Source organism: Selaginella moellendorffii, unplaced genomic scaffold (genome assembly GCF_000143415.4).
Source record: "Selaginella moellendorffii unplaced genomic scaffold, v1.0 SELMOscaffold_81, whole genome shotgun sequence".
Taxonomy (NCBI): domain Eukaryota; kingdom Viridiplantae; phylum Streptophyta; class Lycopodiopsida; order Selaginellales; family Selaginellaceae; genus Selaginella; species Selaginella moellendorffii.
The window spans coordinates 184,447-199,945 of record NW_003314342.1 but is presented as its reverse complement, the minus strand read 5'-3'; the positions used below and the strand labels follow the sequence as shown (position 1 = coordinate 199,945).

Sequence of the window (15,499 nt, the reverse complement as noted above, 5' to 3'; positions counted from 1 at the left end):
CCGAGATATCACTCACAAACTTTGGCGATTCTTCAGCGGCTGCAGCGGCTGCCATTCCAGCGCCACCCGCGCTGGCATCGATGGCAGCTGTTGTCATACCAGTACCAATTGCATTGCACGCAGCGGAATCCATTCCAGTACCATCCTCCACGGCAGCGCTGCGCCACCGCCTTGGTGATCCCCCCGACCTCCACTCCCACCGCCAGGAGCATCACAAACATCACAACCAGGCCTAGGCACACCAATCGAGTCTTGCTGCTTGCCATGATCAATCGATTGATTGGAAGCCTATGGAGAAAAGAGGAGAAGGAGCAAACCAAAGCGAAGGAACTTGAAAGGAGCTCTAGAGAGTGTGCGTGGAAGGATTGTGAGAGATGGGGTATTTATATAGCGTGGAGGTGTGTGGATAGATATAAAGACCGCGCGATTCGAGCCCAAAGTCTTCCATTTCCATTCGTATTGACGCGCCAGCCAAAGGTTTAAATTTTTAAATCTTATACCGCGGTCGCCACTTGGCGTAATCGCCAACGTTGAGTTTTGGACGGTCGGGATTGCAGATCTTTTTTCTTTGTTCTTTAGGGCGAGAGTGATCGATGATCGGGAATGGGAGGAGCGATTCCGGGCAAGCGCAAGGCGGGATTGCGCTCGCTGCTCAAGCTCGGCGTTGCGGCATTTGGATTTCTCGCCGGGATAGGGCTCTTGGTGGGGAGCTACAGTGTGAGGCATCCGGCTGCTGGGATTTCTGGCGTTGATCGCCGCGATGCTCCTCCGCATGGCCTGCATTTTATGCGGGGAAAGAATGTGGTGCTTGTCTCTCACGAGCTCACCCTCACAGGTATTTCTCTCTTAGCTTTCTCTTCCCGTCTTCATTGGATTTGTTTGTAGGGGGTCCTTTGTTGCTCATGGAGCTCGCTGTGCTTCTCAAAAACGCTGGCGCCACTGTCCAGTGGATGACTATCAACAAAAGAGATGGTGCTGGGAGTGAAGTTACTGACAATCTCGAGCAGAGATTACAAAACAAAGGAATCCTGGTGAGTGAGTGAACTTCTTACTTGATTCTTCTCTTGTTCTTGAGTGAATTGATTCTTTGTCAGCTGGTTCCAGCAAAAGGAGAAGAGACTGTCCGCGCAGCGGTTGATTCGGACTTGGTTGTCCTCAACACTGCCGTTGCGGGGAAGTGGATAGATTCGACGCTCAAGGAGTCGGATCAGCAGCGAGTTCTTCCCAAAGTTTTGTGGTGGATTCACGAGATGCGTGGTCACTACTTCACACTCAATTACGTCAAACATATGCCCGAGGTGGCCGCAGTGATGATCGACTCTCATGCCACGGCCGAGTATTGGAAGAACCGGACACAACAGCGTCTCGGGTAAGGAAAAAAAAATAAAAAATCTTCTTTCGATATGAAAGTGTGTGACAAATCGTTTTACTTCTCCAGGATAAAGATCCCAAAGGTCCACGTCGTGCATCTGGGAAATAGCAAAGATCTCACGGAAGCAGCGGAAAATCCTCTCGCTCGTCATTTGCTCCGTCAGCATGTAAGAGAATCGCTCGGTATTTCGGACCGCGATGTTATGTTCTCCGCGATCAACAGTAAGCTCTAGCCAAAGATTTAAAAGTCTTAATTTACTTGTACTGCAGGTGTTTCCAGAGGCAAAGGCCAGGACCTCTTTCTCAAGGCATTCGCTCAGGCCTTGAAAACTCTGGGGTCTAGTACTGGGATTTACGCTGTTATAGTGGGAAGCGACTGGATCGGGCAGCCAAAGTTTGAAGCGGAGCTGCGAGAGCTTGTCGAGAAGAACGGCATGCAGCACGTAGTTCGATTTGTGAACAAGACGATGAATGTGGTTCCATATCTTGCTGCGTCAGACGTTCTCGTCCAAAACTCTCAGGTTAGTCAGTGCAAGAAAGAAGTGTACTCAAACCTTTTGTTTCTTGACGATTGTCCAGGCACGAGGAGAGTGCTTTGGAAGAATTTCAATCGAAGCGATGGCATTCAAGCTTCCCATTCTGGTAGTCTATCGCATCGGCTGTGCGAATGAATCAATCGGCTGATCAACATTTGCCTTCACAGGGTACTGCTGCCGGTGGAACCACGGAGATCGTCGTGGACGGATCCACTGGTTTCCTTCACCAAGTTGGCAAGGAAGGTGTTCCCGACTTAGCCTCCAACATCATCAACCTCTTTCGAGATCCAAAGTTGAGAGCTCGCATGGGTGAAGCCGGCTACAAGCGCGTCCAGGAGCGATTTCTCGAGCAACACATGTCCGAGAGAATAGGAAGAGTTCTCAAGGAAGTGCTGCAGCAGTAGTGACCTCTTCCTTTCGATTCGTGCCGCAGATATTGGACAGCAGCACGTAAGTCGCAGCCTTCTCCGGACTTATGACTGATGCCTGGTTTGCAGCGTGCTTCCCGAGCTGGATATCACGAGAAACTTTGCATGATCCGAGGAGTGTCTGCCACGCCAAGCTGTCGGGGACGAAGGGCATACTCTCGATCAGCTCTCGGGCGTCCTGCTGCTGCCCGGCTCTCGCAAAGAGATCGACCATGCAGTAGAAGTGATTGTCGTCAGGTTGAATCTGATAGTCGGCTCTCATCTGGTAGAAGTTCTGCAGGGCCTCCTCGACCAGCCCGAGGTGGCTACACGCGTGAATGACACACATGAAGACGATGCCATCCGGCCTCTCTCCCTCGAGCTGCATCGACTGGAAGAGCGAGATGGCCGAGCTCTGGTGCCCCGCCAGCGCGTACCCGGCAATGAGGATCGTCCAGGAGAAGAGGTTCCTGCTGGCCATCGCCTCGAAAGTTCTCATCGCGTCGGCGAGGTGGCCGACGTGAGCGTGCGCCGCCACCATCGCGTTCCACGAGAAGATATCCTGGACCGGCATCGTCTGGAACAACGCTCTCGCCTCAGCCACCATCTTGCTCTGTGCGAAGCCCCCCAGCATCGTGTTCCACGAGATCAAGCTGCAGTGGCTCATCCTCTCCAGCACCGAGCTTGCGTCTTCCATCCTTCCACTCCGGACGTAGCCCGCCATGACCGTGTTCCAGGACACCACGCACCGCCCAGGCATTCTCGCGAAGAACACACCAGCTCGGTCCATATCCCCGGCCTCGGCGTGGACTTGGATTACCAGGTTCCAGGAGCACGAATCATACTGCGGGATCTTCAAGAACACTGCTTCGGCGTTGCTGGCGAGACCATTTTGGCTGTAGGCGCCGAGGAGAGAGTTCCAAGCCATGGAGTCGCGCTCGGCCATGGTTTCGAAGAAGAGCTCCTCGCAGTCTCTGATATGCCCGCCTTGGGCATATCCCTGGACCATGGCCGTGGAGGCCACCACATTCTTGGCAGGCATGGCGACGTAGAGCTCCCGCGCGTCGTCCATATGCCCGGCTTGGGCATACGACGCTAGAACGATCGTCCACGCCACTGGGCTTTGCTCTGGCATCTTCTCCAGCAGAGCTCTCGCGTCTTTCAGCCTCTTCGTCTCTGCCAGCGCCGAGAGCATCGTGATGTAGTCGCCCATGTCGCGCTCCGGCTTGGAGTGGAACATGGCGATGGCGAGATCCAGTCGGCCGTGCTCCGCGTAGCCGTTCATGATCGCGACGCGAGAGATCGCGTCGTGCTGCGGCATCTTCCGGAAGAGGAGCTCGGCCTCGCGGATCCGGCCGGAGTGTGCGTAGCCTCCCAGCATCGCGGTCCAGGACACGACGTTGAGCTGCGGGAAGCGGTCGAAGAGGAGCTTGGCTTGGTCGACTCGATCGTTCCTGGCCTGCGCTTGGAGCATCGCGGACCAGCACACCACGTCCTGCTGTGGCATTCGATCGAAGACGCTCTTGGCCTCGTCCGGCTGGCCCGTGTCGACGAAGCCTTGGAGGATCCCTGTCCACGGGACGATGTCTCTCTCGGGCATCTCTAGGAAGGAGCTCCATGCCACCTCCAGGTCCCCGGTTTGGGCGAATGCCAACACCATCACCGTCCACGAGAGAACGTCTCTCTCGGGCATTCTCCCGAAGATATCGGTGGCTTGGGCGAGGTCGTTGTTCCTTGCGCTGGATTGCATGAGCTTGGTCCATGCTAGCAGGCCTCTGGACGGCATGGAGTCGAAGAGGAGCTTGGCTTGATCCAAATCCCCGGACCTGGCAAATGCCGTGAGGAGGATGTCCCAGCAGAAGCTCGACGGTGGCGTTGGAATTCGATCAAACAGCTGCTTGGCGAGATCCAGGGACCCGTTGAGAATGTAAGCGTGGACCATGAAGTTGTAGGAGTAGTCGTTTTGCCTGGGAATCCCGTCGAAGACGAGCTTGGCTTCGTCCAGCTTGCCACACTCGCTGTAAACTCTGATGAGAAGATTGCTGAGGAAGGTGTCGTGCCTGTAGGGGCTCTCCAGCATTTGATTGTGGACGCGCTTGGCCATGGAGACATTTTTCGTGACGCAGCAGCTCCGAAGGAGTTTGGCGAAGTAGTCTTGGGTCTCTCGAGTGGACGTGCAGTAGCTTCTCTTGACTCTCATCTACGTGGTTCTGATAGTGTCGAAAACCAGCCCATCAAAACTTTTTCAACTTTTAGATCAACACATGTACCTGGCGACGAATTTAATAGCCATCTTCTCTGTCGAGCTCTTCTTTGTCACTGCTGTTGGCTGGAAATGTGATGAGGAGGTCCTTGTTGTCACGATAGGCTTGGACAAGAGCAGCAGCTTTATAAGCAAAAAAGCCGAGCAGCATGGGAGCAATCTGATAACAAAAGTCTTTTAGCTTTCACACTGGAAGTAATCGAGGATCATACCTCCAGTTTGAAGGGAAGATCTTGGCCTAACTGAGAAGAGCCCAGCCATACTCCATAAAACGCAACCACCAGTAGCAACCGTGGGGACGATAGAGCAAAACGAATGCCTTGCAAGTTCTTCTCCACGGAGTCTCTGAGGTCATTGCTAGTGAATCCAATCCTGCATGACACAAACTACAGAGTTGTAACAAGAAAACTTTAGACGTCCTTGCTTACGTCTTTCTTCTCTTCCTTTGTGTGAAAATCTGTGGCACCGTCAGTTCCGACGTCTTGTCAACTTGATTAGCAAGCAATTGCAAGTAGACCCAGCTGAAGTACTAGATTGAGTCGAGGAACGTTAAAGATGAGATGAATTTTTTACCTTCCAAACACACCAATTTCATAGCTGACAGCAGTCTGAAAATCACAAAATATCTTAACAGTACGAAAACGAAGGAGATTGACACACCTCGGTTGATAAAAAAGCGAGACAATAGACACCAGTCACGAGTCCAACGCCAAGTGTTACGAGTGAAAGCTCCCGTTTCAACTACAAAAACACACATTACAACAAGTAACAAAAAACCAAAACCAAATGAGAGACATTCTTACTGCTTCGTAATCCAGCAGGCATTTACGACGAAAATCATCTCTTTCCTTCTCAGCTTCCTGAAAGAGAACTTTCAAAGCCTGGATAAATTGGTGACAATGATATACTCACGAGTAGCTTCTGGTTATAATTCGCAGGAGCAGTAGAATCCAGGCCCAAACTCCAATTCTTGGCCTGACTTAACCTTAGAAATCCACCACCCTCGGAAGAATCATCGTCCATCTTTGAAAGGAAAAAAATCAGAGGACAGCACGTCATAGAGAGGAGCACTTGCCTTTTGTTTCTCTGCAAGACGAGTCCTGATTTGTTCCAGCTTGGCCTCATCCTCTTCCTGGAGCTCCTTCTTCCACAATATATCCGACGCTCTGGAAATAAAATCCACATTCCCTCTGCGGCTGCGCAAGAATGCCTCAAAGAATTCCTGCGCTGAGAGCCTATCTGCTGGAATCCACGCCAGATCAATCTCGGCAGCGAGAGAAAAAATTCCCACAATGCAGGTACCTGGCGGCTGCTGCTGCGCAATCGCTGCCACGGGAATCGTCCCTCTTCTCCTTCGAGCTGGAAATCGCAGCCGAGAGCACGAGAAATTGGGGCACAACGACGCCATGGTCTCCCAAGAGCCCTAGAATTTGCCCAGACGCTTTGCCGCCTAATAGTGCTTGTGCGTTTGTGGTGGATTTTCGCCGCCATCGGGGCCGTCCATCTCGTCGCCTCGCGACCGGAATCGGAATCCATCGGTTGGCATATTCCGGAATGGAATGGCGGTGTCGCGACGGATCTATGGCGGGTAATGGCGGGCATTTGCTGCTTTGAAGCCTCGCATTTGCATGGCCCTGGCTATGGCTGTCAAGAGCAAGGCGCCCGACGCCGTGAAGCTCTTTGTAGGTCAGATTCCCAAGCATTTGACGCAGGAGGAGCTCCTTCCAATCTTTGAGGAGGCGGGAGCCGTGTTTGACATCAACATCATCAAGGACAAGTCCACCAAGCAATCGCGAGGTAAAATCTCTAGCCTAGGAGCTAGTGTCATGCTAGAAATTCTTGTTTAGCTTCGAGAGCTTTGTCTCGTTTGTTTCATCGCATTTGGGAATCTTTTCTCTATCTTTTGCTGTGTTTTGGCTGAGATCTTATCGATTTTTCTTCTTCTTCCAGGCTGCTGCTTCCTTACTTACAGCTCGAGATCTGAGGCTGACAATGCCATTGATTTGTTCCACAACAAGAAAACCATCTCTCCGGTAATGGATTTTTTTTCTTTCTTTCTTGTCCGGTTTTTAAGTCGATTTCCAGATTTTGGTCGAGTAGATGAACAGTCCGATGCAAGTAAAATATGCTGACGGCGAGCTGGAGCGTTTAGGTACTGTTTTTTTTTTTTTCCCGCTCGTACTTTTCTTCCACACTTGACTTATAGTTCTGGACTTCTCAGAGCACAAACTCTTCATTGGAATGCTACCAAAATCCGTCACGGAGGCCGAAGTCCGTGATGTGTTCTCGGAGTATGGAAACATCAAGGAGCTACAAGTCATCAAAGGTTCCCAGCAAACTGCTAAAGGCAAGTTTTACTCGTGCTCTTGGGACTTTAGCTGATATGATCGTTGCTTTTCGATTCCCAGCTTGCGCGTTTTTGAAGTATGAGACGAGGGAGGAGGCCGCCGGTGCTGTGGAGGCCTTGAACGGAATTTACAGAATGGAGGTAGCTTGAGAAGTTGTCGTGATGGTATATTATATTCAGCGCTTTCAGGGTGCGTCTTCTGCCTTGGTGGTGAAATGGGCCGACACGGAGAAAGAAAGGCAAGCTCGAAAGATGCAAAAGTCTCAAACGCTATCTCCTGCAACGAACGGTGCTTTGGCCGCTCCTTTGCCAGGCCAGCAACCTGCGTCTGCGTCATTCGGACCACTTCCATTGGCGACACCTCAGTTTAATGGATTTGCGTATCAGGTTTGTGTCCATTCATATATTCTCTACGTTTCACAATCCACCTACAGGCTTCAACATACGGGATTGTTCCTTACCCAGCCTCTAGCCTTCAGAACCAGCCACTAATCTCTGGAATGACAACAGGAACCACTCAACCTCTACCAGGAACACTCTCCGACATAGGATCGGGGGTTTTGACTCCTGTTCAGCCTGCTGGATATGTAAACAGTGCTTTCTCCAACGTTGCTGGACGACAATATCCATTAGCATATCAAGGAGCTTTGCTGGGACAAGCATATGCGGGTGCCACTACTACAGCCGTTGTCGGCTATAACTCCACTCCAGTCGCTCCAAAAGCTAAAGCCAGCATTACTCCTCAAGCTGAAGGTACTTTTCTCGGCTTGTTGTTTGTTTTTGTTTTTCTAGAGTTCCAAATTGTTTTCTCTGTTTTTTTGTTTTCCAGGTCCACCGGGGGCAAATCTGTTTATCTACCACATTCCTGCCGAGTTTGGTGATTCAGAACTCTCCACAGCATTTGCGTCTTTTGGAAACGTTATCAGCGCCAAAGTATTTGTCGACAAAACGACCGGAATCAGCAAGTGTTTTGGTAATGAGCCTTGCTCTTCGCTGCGATGTTTACTAAATCCTCCCTGTGCGTCCTTTGTAGGATTCGTCAGCTATGACTCGCCAGAGGCTGCTCAATCAGCCATCAATGTCATGAACGGGTTTCAATTAAGTGGAAAGCGGCTGAAAGTTCAGCTCAAGCGAGACAACAAACCAAACAAGCCATATTGAGAAAAAAGTTTGTGAAGGTAAGCGAAAGGTAAGCAAATAACAGACAGAAGCTGGCTGACTCGCAGTTCTTTGTTTTGCAGTGGTTTGTTGATTGACAGTCACACCAAGTTTGGCTGACAAGAACCCGACTATCAGCTAAGGTGGGCAGTGTTTTGTATCCTGTGAGCAAATTATCGTTGCAATCCCTTGACTTGTATCATACCAGCATTTAGTTTGCTTGGCAAACTGCATTGTCTTGTGCTATTGCTGTAATCGCTTCAATTGGAGTTTTATCTATTTCGTGCGTGTCCTGTTTTTGTTGACTTTGTGTCCCAAGTTTTTCTTTTCTCTTTTCCTAGTTTTGTCATTGCAGCGACAGTGTTGTTCATGAAGATTTTGTAGTGACAATCGCCAAAGGCTCGACTTCGTAAGCATTGTCTTGGTTTTTCTAGTGTGATGCGGGCTCTCGGATTTGTTTCAGGTGTGCGCTGGCCCAGTGCTGTTTTCCTGGTTTCTGGAATTTTGCCGCTCTCACAGCTCCGCATTCTAACGAGTTTTTCCAATCCCTGCAGGAAAATCCTTGATGATAAGTTTTGGGTGGAGATGATGGTATCCTCGTTTATGAGGTGATTTGACAAAAACAAACAGGTACTCTTTCTAATGCTACTCCATTAATCTCAGCTTTACTCTTTCTTTCCAGTCTTTGGTCTTACACGACTGCTACCAAAATCTCCGCGTTGTCAAGAACAGATCTTAGCTCAACTCATCACGAGAAATGGTAAACAAAACTAGCGTTTTTTCTTTTCTGGAATTTTGCCGCTCTCACAGCTCCACATTCTAACGAGCTTTTGCAATCCCTTGGGTGGAGAGGAACTAATCCTCCTTTGTGAGGTGATTCTCTAATGCTACTCCATTTCACTCTTTCTTTCCAGTCTTTGGTCTTACACGACTGCTACCAAAATCTCCGCGTTGTCAAGAACAGATCTTAGCTCAACTCATCACGAGAAATGGTAAACAAAACTAGTGTTTTTCTTTCTGTTCTGGAATTTTGCCGCTCTCACAGCTCCACATTCTAACGGGCTTTTGCAATCCCTGTAGGATAAGTTTTGGGCGGAGAGGAACTTATCCTCGTTTGTACGAGATTTGACAAGAACAAACAGGTTCTCTCTAATGCTACTCCATTACTCAGCTTTACTCTTTCTTTCCAGTCTCTGATCTTACACGACTGCTCCGCGTTGTCAAGGACAGATCTTAGCTCAACTCATCACGAGAAATGGTAAGCTAGCGTTTTTTTTTTTGTTTCGTTCGCTCGTGAAACACTCTTATGAACGAAAAAAAACAAGGACACTCCATCCATCGAATTTAATGAGAGTTCCTCGTTGACAGGAGATCACTGGGGAAACTCCCATTAGTTTGGAGCTTCTCTCCAATCTTAACGAATTTTAACGCTCCAAGACTACCGTTGTGTGGCGTTTTTGCTTGACCGGATTCGAACCGGCGACTCTTTAATGTCAATAGAGGCCAACGGCTCCTTCTCGGCTGGCCTGGTCTACACGGTGGAAGCTCGTAAGATACGAGGGTTTCTTGGTTTTTCTAGAAGAGAGCTTTCTCTCGCCAATCTTCCTAGATCTCTGGAGGAGCTCATTCATCGCGCGTGCCAGCGACCGATTCAACGCTGCTGTCAAGGCGGCTTGCGGCTTAGGGTTTTCGATGATCGATGCGGGGCGGGAGATAGATTTCGCCTCGCCAAGGGGTTTCTAGCAGGGATTGATGGACAGGGACAGGGTCTGGGCGATATTTCTCGTCGCCGTGGTTCTATCGATCGCTCACGCGGCAGCGGCTTCGATCGGCAAAGGATGTGATGCTAGAGCAGTGAATTGCGAGGCCACGGTTGCCGAGGGAGTTTCGCTGCGCTGGAATTTCCTAAGAACAGTCGAGGTATGTGTTCCCGAGATATAATAATTGTCTTCCTTGTTCTTAGTCTCTCTCTAGAGAATGCGCGTTTGATCTGCTCTTTCTTGCCAGGTCAATCGAAGGCTCAAAGTCCCATTCATTAGATGGCCTTTCGGAGAAGACGATGCGGTCTCGCCAGCTCCAGCTCCATCCCCAAGTGGTGACGGCTTAGACGAAGCCAGCATTCCAGGCCGTGTACCTCCGTCGGCTCCAGCTATGCCAGGTACTCGATCGTTCTCACAGGCAAGTCCTCCCAACTCTGTGACAAGCCTCGCAAGCTCGTCCAGCCCTTCGCGTGCTACGGCAGTGGCCGTGGCAGTTCCCATTACGGTGGTGGCTACGTTGATCGTGGTGGGAGTTTTGTTCTTCTGCTACCGCAAGTTTAGAACGCCCAAGCTGGTCCCGGATGAGAACAGCCACAGCAACGAGAAGGACGTGAATCCGCTGATCCCACCAAAGGGTCTGTACTGGAGCGAGAATTCGGACGAGGGAGCTCGTCGGCCACCTCCGCATCACCGGCTTCCTCCAGTTCCGTCGCAGGGAAATCAGTTTGATGCTTCCGGACTGTCCACGCCTACGTCGGTGTCGGTGCTACGTGCTTCACACTCGGTTCCACCAGCGAAGACAGCGGTCCTTCCGCCACCTCCGTCTCACTATCGCCCGAAAGCTGGAACTCGGTTTTCTAGAGACTATGATCTGGATCAACCCGGGGAACGAGAGCAAGCCGGTGCTCGATCTAATTCGAGATACAGTGATTTGGCAGACGAAGAAGGGACTACGGCTGGTGTTTCGAAAGCGGAGCAAGCAATGCACGCATTGCCGGCTCAAGTATCAAACAGGCGATCGTCTGCTGCTAGATACGATCAAGTGACAAAAAGCCGGGAAGGAATGCAGGCTTTCTTACCGCCGGCGGCGCCTCCTCCTCCTCTACCCGTGCCGCCACCACGAGGACCTCCGCCAGGACCGTCACCTCCGCCTCCACCACCACCGGGGCCGCTACAACCACGTCCAGGGCCTCCACGTCCAGCACCACCGCCGCCACCTCCACCACCTGGACCACGTCCATCACCACCACCACCACCTCCACCTCCTGGACCACGTCCATCACCACCACCACCACCGCCACCTCCTGGCCCGCGTCCACCACCACCACAACCACCACCGCCACCACCTGGCCCGCGTCCGTCGCCACCACCACCACCGCCACCTCCTGGCCCGCGTCCATCACCACCACCACCGCCACCACCTGGGCCGCGTCCGTCGCCACCACCACCACCTCCAGGGCCACCTCGGCCACCTCCACCACCAGGCTCGAGAGCTCCGCCGCCACCTCCACCGGGTCCAAGGCCTCCGGGGCCGCCACCACCACCCGGTCCGCCGCCGCCGCCAGGTTTGAGAGGCCCTCCACCGCCTCCAGGTCCGCCAGGTGCGCCGCCTCCTGGCCCTCCTGCATTTGGCAAGCCAAAGCTTACGGTTGGGACATCCTCACCTTCAGAGGCCAAGACAGCTCAGAAGTTGAAACCACTTTTCTGGGACAAGATCAAGGCCAATCCAGATCACTCCATGGTGTGGAACAACATCAGTGGCTCGTTTGAGTAAGTAGACGCGCAGTGTTTTCGTTGTTGCTGTTATCTGACCGTTGGAATTGTACAACAGAGTTGACGAAGAGATGATGGAGTCTCTGTTTGGCCTCGCTGCACCGCCTGCTGGTGGCAAGCTGGCAGGAGCTTCTCGTGCGCCGGCTCAACCAAAGAAAGAACAGCTTATTGACGCAAGGAAAGCTCATACCATGGCAATTCAGCTTCGTGCTCTAGGATTAAGAAAAGAAGAAGTAAAAGACGCATTGTTGGAAGGTTTGTGTTTTTCTTTTTCCTAGTTGCATTTATATTATGAAAGACTAATGCTCTTTTGGCAACAGGTGACGGCCTTTCTGTCGAATCACTGGAGGCATTGACGAAGATGGCACCCACCGATGAAGAGGAACGCAGGTTGCGGAATTTCAAGGGAAACTTTGCCGAATTGACCTTGGCGGAGCAATTCCTTTTGCGCATTATTGAAGTTCCTTTCGCATTCCAACGGCTTCAAAGTATGCTGTTCAAAGAGCAGTTTGAGGACGAGCTCTTGCAAGTCGAGGATTCTCTAAAGATTTTCAAGGTACGTTTGTTTTTTCTCTTTCTCATTGTAATAACAATCTTCGTCTCTTACAGACTGCATGCGTTGAGCTCAAAGGCAGCCCGTCCTTGAAGAAGCTACTACAAGTCGTCCTGAGAATTGGCAACCGGATGAACGTGGGAACTTTCAGGGGCGATGCCCAGGCTTTCAAGCTCAACTCGCTCCTGAAGCTCTCGGACGTCAAAAGCGTCGATGGCAAGACCTCATTACTCCATTTCATCGTCCAGGAGGTAGTCCGGGCGGAGAACGCACAGGCCCGCAAGTCTCCCACCGCGCAAAGCCCGGCTCGCACATCCTCCTTCATGCTCGACAACAAACAGGTGGAGCTCGACAAAGCCGGGCGACAGGACATGCAAGACGACTTGAAACAGATTGGCACGCAAGTCATCCTGGGGATCAACGCGGAGCTGGAGAACGTCCGGAAGGCAGATGGGCAGGATTTCGACACGCTCAAGAACTCCGTGTTCAAGCTGGTTACTGGGCTCCAAAGCCTCGAGAAGAGCCTGGCGGCGTTGCGAGGCACGGCACCATCGTCGCGGGAGAAGGGAGAGGAGGAAGAGGAGGAGGACGTGTTCCTGGACGTGATGACCAAGTTTATGTCACGGTCCGTGAGCAGCGTGGAGAGGGTCAAGCAGGAGTATGACACGGTGCTGGTGGCGGTGAAGAAGCTCAACGTCTACTTCGATGGCGATGCCAAGAAGGACGACGCCACCGCGTTCCAGATCTTCCACATCGTCAGCCAGTTCATCATGATGCTGGAGCGAGCGTGCGCGGACACATTCGGCAAGAAGAAATGAGCGAGCCAAGCAAGATCATCGATATCTTTCTTCGAGCGAGCCCAGCAAGGTCATCTATAGGTTTCTTCGCGCCGAGCAAGATCATCTATATCTTTCTTCGTACGGTGGAAGCTTGGGATCGCTTCCGAGCGAGCGAAGAGGATCGACGAAACCACCATCGACGTGATCACCCGATCCTTGAGGACAAACTCTCGTCATTCTCGCCTGATTCATTTGAAGATCACCCAAGAACCACTGGTCAAGCTCCCTGGACCGGCTCTCGTTGACCTTTGACCGATATATACTTCTATATTATGTGAAGAGAGAATTTTCAAGCTCTTAAGCGAGGAAGAGTGATGAAGTAGTGGCGTTTGGGCTTGAGAATTCCTGGATGTTGGCCACGGCCGGGAAGCTCTTAGTGGCGATGGAGGTGATGGCCGCCACTAGCGCCACCACTAGCGCCACCACGACGCAAAAACAAGTCACCATTGTGAGCAGCACGTAAAGATATGCTCGCCAGGCTTTATCTTTGCCGCTGTTCTTGTGGAGTGAGTGTGCCTCGGCCATCACTGTGGAGATTGTAGCCATGCTATCTACGAATCCTCCCTGGAAAGCGTCCACTGTTGCTACTAGCACGATCGCTGCTGGGTCCTGGAAAAACAAGAAAGTGAGTCGCACACATTTTAGCAGCGAATATAGGAAGACATCACACCGCCGTGTCCGTGGCGGGGGAGAACTTCCCAGTGTACTGCAAAAGAGCGCGTGAGGACGTACCGTTATCTTTACGAGAAGGAGTCCTGGCGTGGCGAGCGAGGATAAGAGATTAGCGAGCAAAGTTCCCAAAGGAAAGAGCTCTAGCTTGCAATGATCGTTGAGCTTCACGGAGAGCGCGTGCCTTGTCCATGCTCCCAGTGGCGCGACGAGGCAGGCGAGCCAGAGTTTTCTTCTTGGGTGATCGAGCACGGCCAGGACTGCGACGAGAAGCCACAGAGAAGTGGCGGCCACGAACTTGCTGGGCTCTGCAAAAATCTTCTTCTTCTTCTCCTTCTCGGGAGACGATCCAAATGCGTCGTGGAACATGAGACCGGTGTCGAGGCCGATCTTGTAAGAGATGTAAGCGAGCTCGAGACCTGCATTACATATGTGCACACATGGTTTGCAGTGCTCAAGAGTCTTTCCATGAGCTTGATAGCAGTGTTACCTGTGATGAAACTCGAGAGGGCGAAGAACCAGTTCCCGTTGAGAGCGCTGGTAGCCATAGCTTGGTTCCAAAACGCAAGACTGGTTACACTGTCAAACACGACTTGGAGAGATGTGTTGCTGTTGGTGAAGAATCCAACCAGGAAGCAGCCCAGCTGAGGATCAAAGCCAGATACCATGGATCATAGAGAAGCTCTTATACCGACTTAAGTTACCATGTTGGCTGGGATTTGTCTGAAGGGAGCCTCCAGCTGGGAAGAGAGTGCTTGGTATAACCCATTCTTGATCGCTACCTGAAAGAGCAAGTCTGAGAATGGTGTCTAACTAGCACTAGCGATCGAGAGAGAGAGAGAGAGAGAGAGCTACTGGGCTTCTGGGTGAGATAAGAGAAGGGAGAAAGATACCCCAAAGACTCCAGAAACGATGGAGACGAAGAAGTAGTTTACTTGAGTGATCTACATAAGAACAAAGTTAGATCAGAAGAAAGAGATTGCCGCTGGGAGAAGAACTCACCTGGTGTTGGTCTTGTTCCATCTTCTTCCACACTCCAGGGAAGAGCAGCCGGACCGGCTTATCCGGTGGAGTAAGGAGCTAGTGGAGGAGTCAGCTATAAAAGAGAAAAATCGTTTTTTAAAAAAAAAATGAAAAACAGCAATTGCTAATGTCTTCCTTGAATGCTTTAAGGCTTGGGGCAAGACAGAATCTGTGGGTGGTCCGGCATCTCCCTTTTGCTGGGTGGGGATCACTCAATGGGTACTACTTCTTTATTCGTACTGTAAATGCGAAGATTGATATATCACCCGAGAAAAGATATGCAAATCCAGTGGCAGTGTCAGTGCTTGGATCGTTCATTTGAGGCTATTTGCACTCACATTGTGTTGTTGTGATCATGCCAAGTTAGCTTGAGAATGTCAACCTGGAAGTTCAAGCGATTAGCAACCTAGAAAAGCTTAAAAGTTGGATCTTTGTTAGAATCTCTTTCGTACAATAACGAGGTGGGTGAGAATTGACACCATTATGGAAGTTTGTTGACCACATTATAATGAATAGTATGCTTGTGGTTTTCACATCATGTTCACCAAGAAGCAAAAAAGCTGGGAAAGGTAAAAACAGTCCAAGATGTAACTTGTAGTGGAGAGTAGCCATGTGGTTGCTAAAGTATAGGTAATAATGCTTGAGGAATCCAAAGTGTTGAAATACTGTCTTCTACTTATTTTTCACCTTTGGAAGGCACAATCCTCTTTATAGCTGCTGGAAGGAACGAGCACCACTCCAGCAGCCAAGCTGAAAATGCCTATCTAGGAATTTGTGGTTAGAATTAAGGATAATTTTGC

The 15,499-nt window shown here is 51.0% G+C and overlaps 7 protein-coding genes across 8 annotated transcripts; 4 read left to right on the top strand and 3 right to left on the bottom strand.

Annotated features, from left to right (window-relative positions):
• Positions 1-590: 590 nt before the first annotated feature.
• Positions 591-2,578, top strand: LOC112341365. Its single transcript, XM_024661309.1, has 8 exons — positions 591-835; positions 886-1,031; positions 1,095-1,369; positions 1,439-1,593; positions 1,642-1,892; positions 1,951-2,013; positions 2,075-2,357; positions 2,405-2,578. The coding sequence occupies exons 1-7, from the start codon at positions 604-606 to the stop codon at positions 2,309-2,311; spliced, it is 1,359 nt and encodes a 452-aa protein (XP_024517077.1). The 5' UTR covers positions 591-603; the 3' UTR covers positions 2,312-2,357; positions 2,405-2,578.
• Positions 1,602-4,599, bottom strand: LOC112341364 (pentatricopeptide repeat-containing protein At4g02750-like). Its single transcript, XM_024661308.1, has 2 exons — positions 1,926-4,599; positions 1,602-1,860 (listed from the first exon to the last, which is right to left on the bottom strand). Exon 1 carries the CDS (start codon positions 4,512-4,514, stop codon positions 2,289-2,291), a length of 2,226 nt encoding a protein of 741 aa, XP_024517076.1. The 5' UTR covers positions 4,515-4,599; the 3' UTR covers positions 1,602-1,860; positions 1,926-2,288.
• Positions 4,413-5,990, bottom strand: LOC9628878. Of its 2 annotated transcripts, none has more exons than XM_024661310.1 (10): positions 5,880-5,990; positions 5,653-5,819; positions 5,490-5,600; positions 5,381-5,437; positions 5,238-5,318; positions 5,151-5,185; positions 5,006-5,098; positions 4,790-4,949; positions 4,585-4,737; positions 4,413-4,524 (listed from the first exon to the last, which is right to left on the bottom strand). In XM_024661310.1, the coding sequence occupies exons 1-9, from the start codon at positions 5,983-5,985 to the stop codon at positions 4,597-4,599; spliced, it is 951 nt and encodes a 316-aa protein (XP_024517078.1). In that variant the 5' UTR covers positions 5,986-5,990; the 3' UTR covers positions 4,413-4,524; positions 4,585-4,596. The 2 variants fall into 2 exon arrangements, with proteins under 2 accessions (XP_024517078.1, XP_024517079.1); XM_024661311.1 differs by having other exon boundaries at positions 5,653-5,816.
• A 139-nt stretch (positions 5,991-6,129) lies between these two features.
• On the top strand, positions 6,130-6,869 carry LOC112340480 (RNA-binding protein BRN1-like). The gene is made up of 4 exons (XM_024661237.1): positions 6,130-6,374; positions 6,528-6,610; positions 6,663-6,729; positions 6,799-6,869. Exons 1-3 carry the CDS (start codon positions 6,206-6,208, stop codon positions 6,675-6,677), a joined length of 267 nt encoding a protein of 88 aa, XP_024517005.1. The 5' UTR covers positions 6,130-6,205; the 3' UTR covers positions 6,678-6,729; positions 6,799-6,869.
• A 217-nt stretch (positions 6,870-7,086) lies between these two features.
• LOC112341340 (RNA-binding protein BRN1-like) lies at positions 7,087-8,085 on the top strand. The gene is made up of 3 exons (XM_024661270.1): positions 7,087-7,311; positions 7,359-7,677; positions 7,754-8,085. The coding sequence occupies exons 1-3, from the start codon at positions 7,087-7,089 to the stop codon at positions 8,083-8,085; spliced, it is 876 nt and encodes a 291-aa protein (XP_024517038.1).
• A 67-nt stretch (positions 8,086-8,152) lies between these two features.
• Positions 8,153-13,228, top strand: LOC9628877 (formin-like protein 8). Its single transcript, XM_024661269.1, has 11 exons — positions 8,153-8,545; positions 8,637-8,712; positions 8,765-9,074; positions 9,163-9,224; positions 9,273-9,340; positions 9,451-10,002; positions 10,090-11,070; positions 11,338-11,612; positions 11,674-11,870; positions 11,936-12,171; positions 12,225-13,228. Exons 6-11 carry the CDS (start codon positions 9,835-9,837, stop codon positions 12,984-12,986), a joined length of 2,619 nt encoding a protein of 872 aa, XP_024517037.1. The 5' UTR covers positions 8,153-8,545; positions 8,637-8,712; positions 8,765-9,074; positions 9,163-9,224; positions 9,273-9,340; positions 9,451-9,834; the 3' UTR covers positions 12,987-13,228.
• Positions 13,229-13,248: 20 nt separating this feature from the next.
• Positions 13,249-14,772, bottom strand: LOC112341324. The gene is made up of 6 exons (XM_024661235.1): positions 14,679-14,772; positions 14,570-14,620; positions 14,381-14,458; positions 14,167-14,320; positions 13,740-14,095; positions 13,249-13,616 (listed from the first exon to the last, which is right to left on the bottom strand). The coding sequence occupies exons 1-6, from the start codon at positions 14,697-14,699 to the stop codon at positions 13,305-13,307; spliced, it is 972 nt and encodes a 323-aa protein (XP_024517003.1). The 5' UTR covers positions 14,700-14,772; the 3' UTR covers positions 13,249-13,304.
• Between the last annotated feature and the right edge of the window lie 727 nt (positions 14,773-15,499).

Excerpts from the sequence above, each read along its gene's own strand:
- LOC112341365 (XM_024661309.1), top strand. The coding sequence starts at position 604 with ATGGGAGGAGCGATTCCGGGCAAGCGCAAGGCGGGATTGCGCTCGCTG. Across the intron at positions 1,032-1,094 it reads TACAAAACAAAGGAATCCTG|CTGGTTCCAGCAAAAGGAGA; the intron begins GTGAGTGAGTGA and ends ATTCTTTGTCAG. Across the intron at positions 2,014-2,074 it reads CATTCAAGCTTCCCATTCTG|GGTACTGCTGCCGGTGGAAC; the intron begins GTAGTCTATCGC and ends TTGCCTTCACAG.
- LOC112340480 (XM_024661237.1), top strand. The coding sequence starts at position 6,206 with ATGGCCCTGGCTATGGCTGTCAAGAGCAAGGCGCCCGACGCCGTGAAG. Across the intron at positions 6,375-6,527 it reads GTCCACCAAGCAATCGCGAG|GCTGCTGCTTCCTTACTTAC; the intron begins GTAAAATCTCTA and ends TTCTTCTTCCAG.
- LOC9628877 (XM_024661269.1), top strand. The coding sequence starts at position 9,835 with ATGGACAGGGACAGGGTCTGGGCGATATTTCTCGTCGCCGTGGTTCTA. Across the intron at positions 10,003-10,089 it reads ATTTCCTAAGAACAGTCGAG|GTCAATCGAAGGCTCAAAGT; the intron begins GTATGTGTTCCC and ends CTTTCTTGCCAG. Across the intron at positions 11,071-11,337 it reads CGCCGCCACCTCCACCACCT|CCGCCGCCACCTCCACCGGG; the intron begins GGACCACGTCCA and ends GGCTCGAGAGCT.
- LOC112341340 (XM_024661270.1), top strand. The coding sequence starts at position 7,087 with ATGGTATATTATATTCAGCGCTTTCAGGGTGCGTCTTCTGCCTTGGTG. Across the intron at positions 7,312-7,358 it reads TTAATGGATTTGCGTATCAG|GCTTCAACATACGGGATTGT; the intron begins GTTTGTGTCCAT and ends ATCCACCTACAG. Across the intron at positions 7,678-7,753 it reads CATTACTCCTCAAGCTGAAG|GTCCACCGGGGGCAAATCTG; the intron begins GTACTTTTCTCG and ends TTTGTTTTCCAG.
- LOC112341324 (XM_024661235.1), bottom strand. The coding sequence starts at position 14,699 with ATGGAACAAGACCAACACCAG. Across the intron at positions 14,096-14,166 it reads CCTCTCGAGTTTCATCACAG|GTCTCGAGCTCGCTTACATC; the intron begins GTAACACTGCTA and ends TATGTAATGCAG. Across the intron at positions 13,617-13,739 it reads TCCTTCTCGTAAAGATAACG|GACCCAGCAGCGATCGTGCT; the intron begins GTACGTCCTCAC and ends TTGTTTTTCCAG.
- LOC112341364 (XM_024661308.1), bottom strand. The coding sequence starts at position 4,514 with ATGAGAGTCAAGAGAAGCTACTGCACGTCCACTCGAGAGACCCAAGAC.
- LOC9628878 (XM_024661310.1), bottom strand. The coding sequence starts at position 5,985 with ATGGCGTCGTTGTGCCCCAATTTCTCGTGCTCTCGGCTGCGATTTCCA. Across the intron at positions 5,820-5,879 it reads TGCGCAGCAGCAGCCGCCAG|CAGATAGGCTCTCAGCGCAG; the intron begins GTACCTGCATTG and ends CGTGGATTCCAG. Across the intron at positions 4,950-5,005 it reads CAAAGGAAGAGAAGAAAGAC|GATTGGATTCACTAGCAATG; the intron begins GTAAGCAAGGAC and ends TGTGTCATGCAG.